Source organism: Aspergillus steynii (genome assembly GCF_002849105.1).
Source record: "Aspergillus steynii IBT 23096 chromosome Unknown P170scaffold_10, whole genome shotgun sequence".
Lineage (NCBI taxonomy): Eukaryota > Fungi > Ascomycota > Eurotiomycetes > Eurotiales > Aspergillaceae > Aspergillus > Aspergillus steynii.
Window position 1 is genome coordinate 217,258 of NW_020194407.1, and position 14,111 is coordinate 231,368.

Consider the following 14,111-nt stretch of genomic DNA (forward strand, 5'->3'; position numbering starts at 1 on the left):
GGGAACGAACCCTTCATCAAGGGCAAAAAAAAAAAGAACACTGAGATAAATCAAAATATGGCTTGAACATTATCAATCATTATGATGCTTCCTCCCCTCCAAGGCACACCAGCGCTGCCTTCAATTCGTTCACGATCTTCTCCTCCAGCCGGTTCTCTGCGCTCGAAGCAGCATCCGCCGGCTTCTGTCGCATCAGCTCCACCTCCTTGTCACTGGTGGCGACGATTCGGGCCCGGAGGCTCGATCGGCGCTCCAGAAGCTCCTCGATGTCCTCCTTGACCTGGGCTTTGTCCCACCGGAGATCCTGGATCGCATCGGCGTCCACACCCGCACTGGGCCCTGCTTCCCGGAATCGGCCGAGGATGAAAGAGATCAACGCAAGCGAGTAGGCCTCTGACGCCATGCTTGAACTGATCTTGTTGCGCGTAGTGGTAGATGTCGAGATGGCTTTGCGCCCGGCAGAAAAGGACTCGGAGGCTCGCGTGAGCTGGCCCTCGAATTGATTAAGGAACGCGGCAACCTCTGGCGCAGTGCGAATGACATGGAAGAGGAGGTTCAGGCACAGCGGGAGAATGCCGTTGGTCCAGATTGAATAGATCCGAGGGACGGGGTCCAAAGGTCCGAAACCTTGGGGTTGTCGGAGGAGGTTTGTCAACCGACATGTGGAGAGTCTGGCAAGGATCGCCTCGACGGCGAGGTGTTCCGCCAGCATAGGTATGGTGGAGAGTTTGACGAGGAAGGAAATACTAAGGTCACCATATACAGGGTCGCCGGCGACCGCCAGCTGATCGGCCCACGAGAACAATGCTGTCGCATGGCGAGCTATGTCGTTGTCGGCGATGTGATAGACAACGTGTTCAAACAAGCGATCGACGTTCTTCACTTGCAGACAACTCTGCAGAATGGCCGTTAAAATAGCAAAGTCTTTAGGCGTGCACTTGTCCGGTTGCTCATGCAAGTACGTCGTCAAGGACTTGAATCCTTGCGCCACCACGGTCTTAACGACCTCAACGACCAGTCCTAGATCAGACGAGATCTCGGCCTTCTTGCTGAGGGTTTCGGGAACTGGTCGAGTAGGCAGGTCAAGATGGAACTGAAGAGCCAGGAATAGAACGTTGAGCATCGATCGGTAATACTCGGTGTCGTCGTTGATGAGCGCATCCTCGTACGTTGCACGGCGACTGCGCAGTGCCTCCCAGACGACCGCGAGCAAGCTAAACACTTCGGAGCCCTTTGCGCCACTCTCAACAAGCCGCTGGACTAGTACTTGAGCGAAATCCACCCTTGTCTGTTGAACCCTCTCGAAGATCGCTTCCTGGGGGGCGGTGGTGTTGGCCTCTAGACAACTCCGAGCAACCAGGGCCATCGATTTCTGAATTTCACGATCAATCATGAAATCCGCACAGTGCTCCGTGGCAAAGAACTTCCAGCTATGAAGCAGACGCTGCAGTAGAGGGGGATAATAGTCAGATACCATTCAAAGAGATGGTGTGGGAGGTACATACCACTTGAGCCTCAACGAGGGACAGATTGAGATTAGCCCGCTCAAATTCCTGAGCAAACCCTTGGTTTCGTGTTCCGGCCCAGGCAAAATCATACGAAAGAAGCTTCTCGCCCAGATGAATGTCGTAGCAGTACTCTTTCCCTAAAGAGCGGGGCTGTAGTTGCGTTCGTTTGAAGTCGGAAAGTTTGCACCCGGGGTATCGCATCTCAAAATTCCTCCTCAAATTCGCGTGCAGAGATGCATTGTATCTTGAAACCTCGACGGCATCCTTTGCATACCAGGACACCAATGGAATTAGCGTCTTGTAAAACGTTCGATCCCGCATCTCTTTGGCGGAATGGAGGTAGACGGCGAAAAGATCGGCAACAACAGCCGCAATCTGCGTGGCAAAGATTTGCTCTCCCACGGGTAACGAAGAAATTTTTAACTTGGAGACATAATGCACAATGTTGTTGAAGAACTGCGAATGCTTCTTTAACTCAAAGGTCGCCCAGGGCCAATTTTCTTGCGCCTGGGAGACAAACTCCAGCAGTGCGAGTGAGATTTGGGGTTCTAATTGTTCGATGTTGGAAAACATATCGAGAGCCATCTTCAAGAACGGGGCTCCTCTCATTGCGGGGGCCTTTTGACCACCAAATGTCTTTTTCAACGTCTGACGAGGGGAAGAGCCGGTGAGAATGTAGACAGCAAGCCACTGCTGGCGCTTGCTGACCAGAGTTGACAGCATGTGCCACACAGCCAGTTGCAACCCGCGATCACTTAGAGGTTTGTCGAACTGAGACAAGACGTCGAGGAAGAGGCAAGAAGATTCGGCTCCTAGATGACCAACCAACGAAGGGGGTTCATTCGCCGGGTCCAGAGCAGCTCCCGATACCAAGGTATCGAGCAGGGAGATAACAGGGAGTCGGTAGGCATCATGAAGCGCATATAACTTGACAAGAACTGGTGTTGCCTTGAACAGTTGTTCTTCTAACAATGACGGTGGACTCTCGACCAGCTGGGCTGCCTGCAAAAGTCTGGTTGAGAGCTCCAATGTTGATAATACCTGGCCTTCGACCAGGGTTAAATATCGCAGATATAGGGTGGGGGGTGTCTGGAGACCATCAACGATAAGTCTAAGAATAGGGTTGAATGGAAGGTCGGCTGCGGAACGAGGGCGGAGGACATCCAGTAGATAAGTCGCCGACGAAGAGAATATGCCAGTTGCTTTGGCATCAAGCTTAGCTGAGTCGTTGGCCCCATAGACGAAGTACAAGATTCGTTCGAACGTCTTGGCAAGGGTGGCGTTGAGCTCGAATCTCTGCTCCGGCTTATTGAACCGCCAATTGATGCTGCTGTTGTAGACCTCGACCATTGGCCGAACGAAATTGAGCAAGGCTCCTCTCATCATATGAGACGGAACTCCGGAGGTCCAGTCAGAAACAGCCAATATCTTGCCACCCATGACGTTCGGACTTTTTCTTAGTATGGCACGAGAGGCAGCATCGTCCACGACGGCCTCGAATAGACGGATGCAGGCGAGAAGAAAAGGGTAATCAGCCGAAGTCACTTCCAACCCTGAAACGATCACGGTCATAATGCCGCCCTTTCCATCGGAACCAAGCAAGTCACTTCGGCAAAGTAACGGCCACACTCTGCCGGGTAACACTGTAATCAGAGCGCAAATAAAACGCAAACAGGCGATGGTAGATTCTAGAACGCTGTCCGATCCTGTCTTAGTGCTCATGCTGGAGAGGTTGCGTTCGAATATCTCAAAAATAACGGAGATGATATCGCTTTGACGGGCCAATCCATCACTTGCAAGCTCCAGGATTCTCTTGGCGCCAGAATCATTGTCCCTTTGCGTTTCCCTGGTAGCCACTAGAAGATCTGCTAACAAGCCTATGGCCTCTGCGCTAGAGTCTTCGCCCCCTTCGATCAAAGACCCTCCGCTTTCATTCCATTGCTCAAGCCAACTTCCAAGATAGCTTAGGCAAGAGTATTGGTGTTGCCACATAACGACCGCGGGCTTAGATTCAGATACCACCTGGCCAATTGTTGCAGCAGGGACCTGAGACGAGCCGGTAACAATCAGAGCATTGCTAGGGTGATGGTCCGGGATTTCATGTTGAGCACCAAAGCTTATCATTGGGAGCGACTGAACAAGTGTAACAAGGTTTGCGTTCTCGTCTTCTCGGATTGTCTCATAGCCTTGGAAAGTGGCGGGGACCATTTGAGTGAATGTTTCCATGCTCTCCAATTCATTGATGAGGTCGGGGAGACCCTCTTCGTTGACGATGTCTTTGCTAATGAGAGCCCGGCACAATCTCAAGAATGGGACCATTTCGTACGGAAAGCGCGAACGTGCTACGCGAAAGATGCTATTCATCAGAACATCGTCCTTCCTGAATATGGAGCGTGGGTCACTGGGTTGAGCTGGAAGAGTGTTTGGAAGCCAGGAAGATCCTGCGGAAGGCCCGGAAAGAATTGCTAGCACCGACTCCACGACCTCAGGGGAATAATCCATGTAGATCATGACACTCCGAATGAGATCTAAGAGTGCCGCTCGAGTCCACTGGTTCGTGAATGCATCATCAACAGCTGATGTAGATCCAAGACTTGTCGCTAACGAGATAATTGCATCAATCGCCGAATTCTTCACGGTCTCGGATGTAAGAAGATCAATTGATTCATCAGTTGTGAATCTGGGTGTCCGCACACAGTCGAGCAACTCCTCGTACAAAGAGGTGTCAGAAGCACCATCGCCGGCATGGGGTGTATTCGACTGGAAAGAGTCAACTGCAGTGTGAAATTGCTCCAGCTCTCGAGTTTCTTTATCAGTAAGAGCGAGTTCCCTCATGGTATGCAGGATTAAACCCCACGAGAAGGCCGCGGGGTTAGCGATCTGGGACGCCAAACCCTCGTGAACAAAAATTTCATTAATTTTGCCGATTTTTTCCCTGGAGAGGAAATAGGGGGACTGGGCAGGATCGTTGGCCGGAGTTTTGTTGATGATGGATTGCACAGTGAGAGGCAGTTTCAAAAAAGCGAGTGTCGTCAGGCATACAAAGCCCTGGAGCGGTAGCAAGACCTCTATAGGATTTTTGCAAGGCTATTCCGGGTCAGCCTACGGTAAGACAAGGTGGAAAGATGGAAGAGGTAAGAAAACTTACGACTTGAAGAGGCTCCAAAAAGCTGTAATCCCTCATTAGTTCAAGCCAAGACAACTGAAGCTCCCCCGCAGGGATTTCTGTGGATGCCTGGAGCTGTAGAAACAAAATCTGCAGGATATGCAGCGTTTCTTCAACAAGGGTTGTCCTCCACATATCTTCCGTGGCCTCGTTGCTTTCAGCAAGCCCCAGCCAACCACCATCACCCTCCAGAGCAGTGAGTCGATCTCGAGTGGCCTTGATGCATGCCTGGACAAACGTGGACCACCCTTCTCCGGCAAGTTGTTTTTCGAAGACGGTTTCTGCGAGTTCGCATAATTGGGTACTCCGCTCATTCTGGCCTTGCTCGATGGTTCTTTCATTGGTTTTGCTGCCAAGAAGAATGGCGAGGAGTTTCCTGGCGGTTTTGACGATATGGCCCCTTTCCAGCAAGTAAATATTGCGCAACCGCAAGCGCCGGTTTTCGATGGATTCGAAAAGAGAGGCATCGTCCTTGAACCCAGCATTTGGGTTCAAAATTTCGGCGAAACTGGGCCCCGCCAGCGACACGCGAAAGTTTTCAGCGCCCGTCGCACCTTGCAAGCTTGAGGTTTCCTCCTCCGCAAACCCCGACAGTAATCGCGTAGCCGGACGGTTCTGCCATTCCAGAACTGCTATTCGAAGTGCACTGATCTCGTCGATGCCGGCTTTCTGGCTGAGCCATAGGGCGTCCTCTTTTATTTCCTTTAAGTTGTATGATGCTTGCGCAGACGTTTCTGCATGGATCGCCGCCGTTTTCGATTCGAAGTCCGTCTTAGACTTTGCAGATGGGGGGGAAAATGGACTCAAACAATTCGAAAGCAGCTGGATGCTTTCTGGGCGCGATAAAAATGCGTGTAGCGTGCCCGCGTCATCGACGGTATCTTCTGGGGAACACGCATAGAGAAAAGCTCCCTTCCAAGATCTACATACGGGAAGAAAAAAGCACCAAGATTAGCCACGAACACAGACGGGGAAGCAAATGCGCGTACAAAAGCTGAACGTCCCCGGAGAAGCACTTGTCCAGGGACGGAAAATAGGCTTCCGGGGCGGGAGCCATTGGCGGAACAGCTATATCATTCTAGGTCCTTGACAGACTCAGGCGGAAAGAAGGGGGGGGTCGGAGATGAAAGAAGTCGCAATGGCGCAGCGAGAAGGCAGGAATAGCACGATGGAGCTTCGGCGGGAACTCAAGAATATTCAAGGAGCGCTTTTTCCCCGGAGGTCAACATTGCCTATCTGGGCCTAGTCGAAGGCGGTGAGAGTGTTTTGCACCGTTTGCCTGCCCGCCCCGATGCGGAAGTCCCCTCGCATTCGCAGCATCTTGAGTCACTCTTCGTGTGACCCTCTTCTCTGCCCAACTCCCGGGAAAAGGTATGCTGTCTCCTTCGCCGGTGGGGTCCTGTCATCTAACGCTGTCTTTTCTTCTTCTCTTTGCTAGACCTAGACTTCCGCTATGACGGGCTCCGATCTTGTCGACCATTCCCCCCGCCATCCCACCAAAGCTGCGCAGCGGGCCAGCGCCTCCAATGTCATTCTCATTGACAATTACGACTCCTTCACCTGGAATGTCTATCAGTACCTGGTCCTGGAGGGTGCGACGGTGAAGGTCTTCCGCAATGACGAAATCTCTCTGGAAGAACTGATTGCCAAAAAGCCGACTCATTTGGTCATCAGCCCGGGTCCAGGTCACCCAGAGTCTGACGCCGGAATAAGCAACGCTGCCATTCAACATTTCAGCGGAAAAGTCCCGGTGTTTGGAGTGTGCATGGGCCAACAATGCATCATCTTTTCTCATGGAGGAAAGGTTGACGTGACTGGTGAGATCCTGCATGGCAAAACCTCGCAATTGAAGCATGACGGCAGGGGGGCATACGAAGGACTGCCCTCTTCTCTTGATGTGACTAGGTATCATTCCCTGGCTGGAACGCACTCGACCGTCCCAGACTGTCTGGAAGTGTCATCTTATGCCGAGCTGCACGATAACAGTGGCAAAACTGTCATCATGGGGGTTAGACACAAGCAGCTTGCCGTAGAAGGTGTTCAGTTTCATCCCGAGAGTATCCTTACGGAGCACGGTCGGACTATGTTCAGGAACTTCCTTTCTCTGACCGCAGGCACTTGGGAAGCAAACGGGAAGCCGTCTGGTGGAAACACCACGGCCGCTCTGAGCGGTACTCCTAAGGCAGACAAGAAGGCGTCTATTCTCGAAAAGATCTATGACCGCCGCAAAGCCGCTGTTACCATCCAGAAGAACATTCCTTCTCAACGCCCGGCGGATCTGCAGGCTGCGTACGATCTCAACATTGCGCCCCCGCAAATTTCTTTTCCCGTCCGACTAAGACAATCATCCTATCCGCTATCTCTTATGGCTGAAATCAAGCGCGCTTCCCCTTCCAAAGGTATGATAGCGGAAACGGCATGTGCGCCTGCACAAGCTCGGCAATACGCGAAGGCAGGGGCCAGTGTTATCTCCGTCCTCACAGAGCCGGATTGGTTCAAAGGTAGCATTGATGATTTGCGTGCCGTCCGCCAGAGTCTAGAAGGGCTCACGAACCGGCCTGCAGTGTTGCGGAAAGAATTCGTTTTTGACGAATATCAGATTTTGGAAGCACGCCTCGCTGGTGCTGACACTGTTCTGCTCATCGTGAAAATGCTCGATGTTGAACTTCTTACCCGACTATACCACTACTCCAAGAGCCTTGGAATGGAACCCCTAGTTGAAGTTAACACTCCTGAGGAGATGAAGATTGCGGTCGATCTTGGCTCTCAGGTCATTGGTGTCAACAACAGAGATCTCACTAGCTTCGAGGTTGATCTGGGTACCACGAGCCGACTCATGGATCAGGTGCCTGAAAGCACTATTGTGTGCGCTCTGAGTGGTATTTCCGGGCCCAAGGATGTAGAGGCTTACAAGAAGGAAGGTGTCAAGGCCATTCTCGTTGGCGAGGCCCTCATGCGGGCACCAGACACCTCTGCCTTCGTTTCGGAGTTGCTTGGAGGAAGCACGGAGAAAACCTCTAAGACGACACCTAAGTCACCGCTTGTGAAGATCTGCGGTACGCGAACCGAAGAGGGTGCACGAGCTGCAATCGAGGCCGGGGCAGATTTGATTGGTATCATCCAAGTACAAGGGCGAAAGCGGCTTGTTCCGGATGACGTTGCCTTGGGTATTTCTCGAGTGGTTAAGTCAACCCAGCGCCCTGCCTCTCAGTCAACGGTCGCCTCCCAAGAAGTATCAAGTGCGACATCCATTGATTACTTTGATCATTCCGCCAATGCCTTGCGTCATCCTCACCGAGCCCTACTTGTGGGTGTATTCCAAAATCAGCCGTTGTCGTATGTCCTGGCTCAACAACAAAAGTTGGAACTCGATGTTGTCCAACTTCATGGTTCTGAGCCACTTGAGTGGGCTAGTTTAATACCTGTGCCTGTCATCCGCAAATTTGCTCTCGATGAGGCTGGGATTGCACGGAGAGCTTACCACAGCTTGCCTCTGTTGGACTCTGGAGCGGGTGGGTCTGGCGAATTGCTCGACCAGTCTCGCGTTCAGCAGACCCTAGAAGGTGACAAGGGTCTGCGTGTCATTCTTGCCGGGGGCTTGGATCCTACGAATGTGGCTAGCACGATCAAGAAGCTGGGTGAGTCGGGTCGCAAGGTCGTTGGAGTCGACGTCAGTTCTGGCGTCGAATCCGATGGCGCTCAGGATCCCAGCAAGATCCGTGCTTTTGTGCAAGCAGTGAAAGCCCTTCAACTATAGTTTTCACCCGTTAGAATGTGGGATGTCATATCATCCGAAAGTGACGCTTCTCTATGCCTCTACGATGGTATTTCATGAGCTTATCTTTGTTTTTGCAAAAATGCTTTTTTGATATGTAGAAAGATCACCTACTTTCGGGCTGCGTTGAACGACTTGAGGCGAATCTCATTCAATCTCATGTATTTCGGGTTTCAAAAAACATCAGATAAATAATCACATTCATATCATCTTTCGGACACCTCTCCGTGTAGGCTTCTACATACTCTTTCCCACCTCATCTGTCACTCTCCGTCTCTCCTCTCTTCTCTTCTCTCAGTCCACCTTTCCCCTTCATTGCCTCCTACATTCATAGTGGATCATATCATCGCTCACATTTGCCCAATAACACTAGCACGATGAAAGAACCATTCAAGAAAGTTCATCTGTGCTCTTTTGGCCACTTCGGTGGAAATGGTGACAAGATCCCTCAGTGGGTACGAGCCAATGGAGGACAATATTCGAAAAAGTCAGCCAGGATGTAACTCATCTTGTCACCACAAAGGAGGCATTCAAGAGGAATGTCGAGGCCGGTATACAAGCAGTCTCTAGTCAGTCGGTCAGCGAAACATTTACTAATTGATGTCCTCGTGGGCAGTGCGAAAGGCCAAGCGCCTCAAAGCCAAAATCGTTTCCTACGACTGGCTCGAGGACTCATTGATGTCCAAGAGCCGAGCTCCCAAGCGCGAAGGACCGTATCTTCTGGAAACCATACTCAAAAACGAACAGAAAAGGGCCGACGCCAAAGCAAAGGCTCAAAAGGCTTCAAAGCAACAGGCGAAGACCAAGGCGAAACAGACCGGTATTACTGCATCAATCTCAAGTCTCAGGAAGAGTGTCTGCTAATGTTAGGTTAAGTCAAATCAAAAGACCCTTTTGCGGCTGGTTCTAGGGCTGTTAAGAAAGGCACTGCAACAAGTATGTGTTGACGTTCAGAGTGGCCTGGGAAATAGGGAGCTAACTCCAAGGTACCTGTAGCCGACTATCACATCTATACAGACAAGGGTGTGACTTACACTGCGACGCTCACTCGTCCGACTATTCAAGCGACTCGGGAGAAATACCAGCTCAAGGTACGGTAGACCGACGTGGTTTTATTCTCTTTTACCTTCCTCTCCAAAAGCCTAGTACTCACAATATATAGATCTATGAACTCGCCAGCGATCCCATCACTTACGCCACCCATGTCAAATACACGCGCACCGGGAAATCCAAAATTGAGCTCATAGCTCCAATTGGAAGCACTCTGTCAGTCGCTATGTCGGCATTCAAACAATTTTTCGAGGAACAGACCGGCAAGAGATGGGAGGATCGACTGAACGGTCTGGCACCCGAGCGCAAACGAGACAGTGATGGCAACACTCTTCCAATATCCGACGGCTGGTTTTACCATGAGCAAAATACTAGCATCATTTCTAACTATCTCCGGGAAGGGCCTCGGGCTGACGAGGCGTCGACAGTGACCGCTTCGGACGACAGTACAGACGACGGTACAGCCGGCGGGGATGAAGATGCAGAATCACAGTCCATCGGGGAAATGATGGCCATACACGATGAGAATTAGTTATTGGCACGGACGGACTAGATTTGCGGGTTTTGATTCAAATGGAAGGGGCTTCATGGCGCTGCAAATGGTTTTTTTTCCCCCTAGTTTGTGAACAGCGCTGTCCAGATGCATTTACTTACTTGGGAACTGATCTTCATTCTTTTGTTGCGAACAATATCTACTTCTCCTTGTGTTGATGGCGATTTAGTGCTTATAGTTGAGTTGCCAATGCCATCAATTTTGCATGGCCCATTACTGCAGCGCAGACAGCGTCATGACATCTCCGAGAGAATAAAAAAGTAGAACGTCAAAGTTCCATTTCTTCCATATGGGTATAGTATAATATGAACAGGAACGAACTGCCAAATGCTAGCCTTTTATATCACCACATAACACCTCATGCGCCCAGAAACTTGTTGCTTTTGCCTTCGTAAGATATCTTACACACTGTCGCCATGTCGTGGAGACAGTTGCCCGGATGCAGAACCATTTAAAGGTAATCCTTCTTCTTGCTGGTCCGAGTGTATTGCGTAAGGGCCCACTCAACATCGCCGCTAGAGCCCTTCTCTAGCGATCCTCCCCGAATCTCGAAGAGTCTCATTGTCATTCGCGGCCCGACTTCCGCCAATTCAACGTCCCGATACCCGGTCTTGACGAAAACGTGGTGTCGCACCTCGATGCTGTCTTCCTTGTTCACGAAGCTGACAACGCGGTTGCCAACCTTTCCGGCCTCGCGGGGAGGGAAGAGGTGTTTGAGGATTTGAACAACACGAGCACCCAATCGCGTTTTGAAGCCTTCGAAGACCAGATGAGGGTAACTTTCCGAGACGGTTCCGCGGGCGGAGTTGGGGATATCGGCACGGAGGACGACATTGTGCAATGAGAAACTGGCAGTCGGACCATGAGGAAGATGCGAGATGGTCATGGCCGTAGGAGTTCCACGATGCTCATGGAGAAGGATCATGTCGGTCAGCGCCGCCGCATTTGCGCTGGACATGAGGTCGGGGAGAACGAGATTTCCACGGTTCAGTCGAATGGAAGTTGGAAGAAGCAATCGGATTTCCTTAGCAAATGCTCCCAGACGAACGGAAGGAGAGCGAGAGGTGGTGACAATAGGGCGAGGATCGACAATTCCGGAGGTGAGGGCGTATTCATCGTCAAGATCCAACAGGTCGGACTCCTTGTTTTTCCTATCTTCGGGGTTTAACGATTCGTCGTACTTGAAATCTTCACGTAGTTGTTTATCGTCTGCGATAGAGGGATCAAGCGGTTTTCCGGAGGCCAGCGACGCCTTCAGCTGGGCTCTTTTCTCGGCGATAGAGGCATCGCGGAGAAGCAGAGCTCTCCGATAGAGATAATCTCGACGTTCACGGGCTTGACGGCGCTAGAGGAGAGTCAGAAAGTTTGACGACAACCAAAGAACATCCAATGAACGGTGATTTCAACAAGAACGTACCAGCATCTTTATTTCGTGAGGGTGAGTTGAAGGTCTGGCCGAGGAAAGTTGGGGTTCGCCGATAAAAAAAAAAAAGCGGGCAACTTTTTTCGACTGCGCAAGTGGTCCGCCGAGGCCGCCGGAGTGTGTGGGATTTGGCGGCGAAGAGTCCGATCAAAGGTGAGCCGATCGCAAATCACTCCAATATCCTGCCATCCCGGACGAACCCGGTTCACTTGGGCTACTTATAGTGACGGAGTGAATTGTGTGGATTGTCACATTGATTTTGGCTGGCTATGTCAGTATTCCCTTGAACTAAATCCAATTCAATCCACCACTGACTTGGTCCTTAGTCACTCATTCCTTTTGCCCCTCTGCTGTGGCACGCTGGGTTATCGAGCAAAGCTGGTTTTCTTTTACAACTAGACGGAACGACTGGCGTGTCCTTCACATTCCTTTTCTTTGAGCGACTTTTTCCATTTCTATCTCGATTTGCAATCGTCTTGCTCCGGTCATTCGTGCTACATCGGACACTGTTCCCTTTCCCACGTTTCTCGAGTCTTCCATCAACCGATTACGAATCGCCAACGTACGTGAACGCCGGTAAACCGTGGAATCTCAGCATTCAGACCGATAATGGCCGCTGCCAACGATGACGTTACAACTGGGGAGCTGGAAGAGACCCCTCTCAACATGAGCGGAGGTCCTCGCCCGCGCAGACATGATGATGACGACGAAGGATCTGATAATGGCGACGACGACGTTGAAAGCACGACGAGTGCCCCGGTCGCAGGGGACTCAAAGACTCAAGGGAATTCCGAGGAGGAGAAGGAGCTCCCCCCGCATGCATGCGCGTAAGTATATCCAACTTTAAATGTTCGCACGGCCAGCTGGATCCCCCCGCTAATCGGTGGCATTGTAAAGTTACTGTGGTATTCATAATGCCGGTAGCGTTGTCAAGTGTCTATCATGCAGCAAGTGGTTCTGCAGCGCTCGTGGCAACACTTCCTCCTCCCACATTGTCAACCACCTTGTCCGAGCTCGACACAAAGAAGTACAACTGCACCCGGCTTCGGCCATCGGGGAAACGATATTAGAGTGCTACAACTGTGGAACCAAGAATGTTTTTCTCCTTGGTTTCATTCCTGCGAAATCCGATACTGTTGTCGTGCTATTGTGTCGTCAGCCTTGTGCCGCCATGCCTTCGGGCAAGGATATGAACTGGGATACTTCGCGCTGGCAGCCCTTGATTGAAGATCGCTCGTTCTTGCCGTGGCTCGTGGGCGCTCCTTCGGATCAGGAACAACTCCGCGCCCGTCACCTTAGTCCACAGTTGATTGCCAAGTTGGAGGAGATGTGGAAGGAGAACTCACAGGCGACCTTTTCGGACCTCGAGAAGGCCACGGCCGTGGATGACGAACCCGCCCCCGTTCTTCTGCGCTATGATGACGCCTTCCAGTATCAGAACATTTTCGGACCGCTCGTCAAGATTGAAGCCGACTACGACCGTAAATTGAAAGAATCTCAATCTCAGGATGGTCTGATCGTGCGGTGGGATCTCGGTCTGAACAACAAGCATCTAGCCAGCTTCCTGCTGCCGAAACTTGAACTTGGCGATGTCAAACTTGCCGTGGGTGACGAAATGCGCCTCAAATATACCGGCGAATTGCGCGCCAAGTGGGAAGGGGTTGGCTACGTTATCAAGATCCCGAACAACCAGTCCGACGAGGTAACTATTGAGTTGCGGGCAAAGGGTGACCACAAATCAGTGCCTACGGAATGCACGCACAACTTCACTGCGGACTATGTTTGGAAATCGACATCTTTCGATCGTATGCAACTCGCCATGAAAACGTTCGCTGTCGATGAAATGAGTGTGTCCGGCTATATCTTCCATCGCCTTCTTGGACACGAGGTCGCTGCCGCACCCATGAAGACTCAAATGCCCAAGAAGTTCAGTGTCCCTGGACTTCCAGAACTGAATGGCAGTCAGATCAACGCTGTCAAGAGTGTCCTGCAGAGGCCTCTGAGTTTGATCCAGGGTCCTCCTGGAACGGGAAAGACTGTTACTTCCGCTACTATCATCTACCATCTCGCCAAGCTCAACGGAGGTCAGGTCTTAGTTTGCGCTCCCTCCAACGTTGCGGTGGATCAACTTTGCGAGCGTATCCACCGCACTGGCCTTAAGACCGTGCGTGTGACCGCGAAGTCGCGAGAAGATGTGGAGTCCCCAGTTGGCTTCTTATCTCTACATGAACAAGTTCGCCTGAACGATACCAACATCGAACTCGTGAAACTCAATCAACTTAAATCCGAACTTGGGGAATTGTCCAGTCAGGATGAAAAGCGCTTGAAGCAACTTACCCGTTCGGCGGAGCGCGAAATCTTGAACAATGCCGACGTCATCTGCTGCACTTGCGTTGGTGCCGGTGATCCTCGTCTTGCTAAGCTTAAATTCCGAACTGTTTTGATTGATGAGTCTACCCAATCTGCCGAGCCTGAGTGCATGATTCCATTGGTCTTGGGTTGCAAGCAAGTGGTTCTCGTTGGTGATCACCAACAACTTGGTCCTGTCATCATGAACAAGAAGGCAGCCAAGGCTGGTCTCAACCAATCTCTTTTCGAGCGACTTGTCATTTTAGGGTGCTCTCCCATTCGGCTGA

The 14,111-nt window shown here is 51.3% G+C and overlaps 4 protein-coding genes across 4 annotated transcripts; 2 read left to right on the top strand and 2 right to left on the bottom strand.

Annotated features, from left to right (window-relative positions):
* Positions 1-79: 79 nt before the first annotated feature.
* On the bottom strand, positions 80-5,814 carry P170DRAFT_417677 (nucleoporin; the record flags this gene model as incomplete). Its single annotated transcript, XM_024847178.1, has 4 exons — positions 5,664-5,814; positions 4,657-5,596; positions 1,506-4,595; positions 80-1,444 (listed from the first exon to the last, which is right to left on the bottom strand). Exons 1-4 carry the CDS (start codon positions 5,729-5,731, stop codon positions 80-82), a joined length of 5,463 nt encoding a protein of 1,820 aa, XP_024698848.1. The 5' UTR covers positions 5,732-5,814.
* A 188-nt stretch (positions 5,815-6,002) lies between these two features.
* On the top strand, positions 6,003-8,665 carry P170DRAFT_513899 (bifunctional anthranilate synthase/indole-3-glycerol-phosphate synthase). Its single transcript, XM_024855157.1, has 2 exons — positions 6,003-6,045; positions 6,113-8,665. The coding sequence occupies exon 2, from the start codon at positions 6,128-6,130 to the stop codon at positions 8,429-8,431; it is 2,304 nt and encodes a 767-aa protein (XP_024698849.1). The 5' UTR covers positions 6,003-6,045; positions 6,113-6,127; the 3' UTR covers positions 8,432-8,665.
* Positions 8,666-8,826: 161 nt separating this feature from the next.
* Positions 8,827-10,031, top strand: P170DRAFT_513900 (BRCT domain protein; the record flags this gene model as incomplete). The annotated part of the gene is made up of 6 exons (XM_024855158.1): positions 8,827-8,904; positions 8,973-9,000; positions 9,066-9,269; positions 9,326-9,385; positions 9,446-9,540; positions 9,612-10,031. 6 exons carry the CDS (start codon positions 8,827-8,829, stop codon positions 10,029-10,031), a joined length of 885 nt encoding a protein of 294 aa, XP_024698850.1.
* A 294-nt stretch (positions 10,032-10,325) lies between these two features.
* P170DRAFT_393317 (snoRNA-binding rRNA-processing protein IMP4) lies at positions 10,326-11,628 on the bottom strand. Its single transcript, XM_024846015.1, has 2 exons — positions 11,470-11,628; positions 10,326-11,397 (listed from the first exon to the last, which is right to left on the bottom strand). The coding sequence occupies exons 1-2, from the start codon at positions 11,473-11,475 to the stop codon at positions 10,504-10,506; spliced, it is 900 nt and encodes a 299-aa protein (XP_024698851.1). The 5' UTR covers positions 11,476-11,628; the 3' UTR covers positions 10,326-10,503.
* Positions 11,629-14,111: the final 2,483 nt, after the last annotated feature.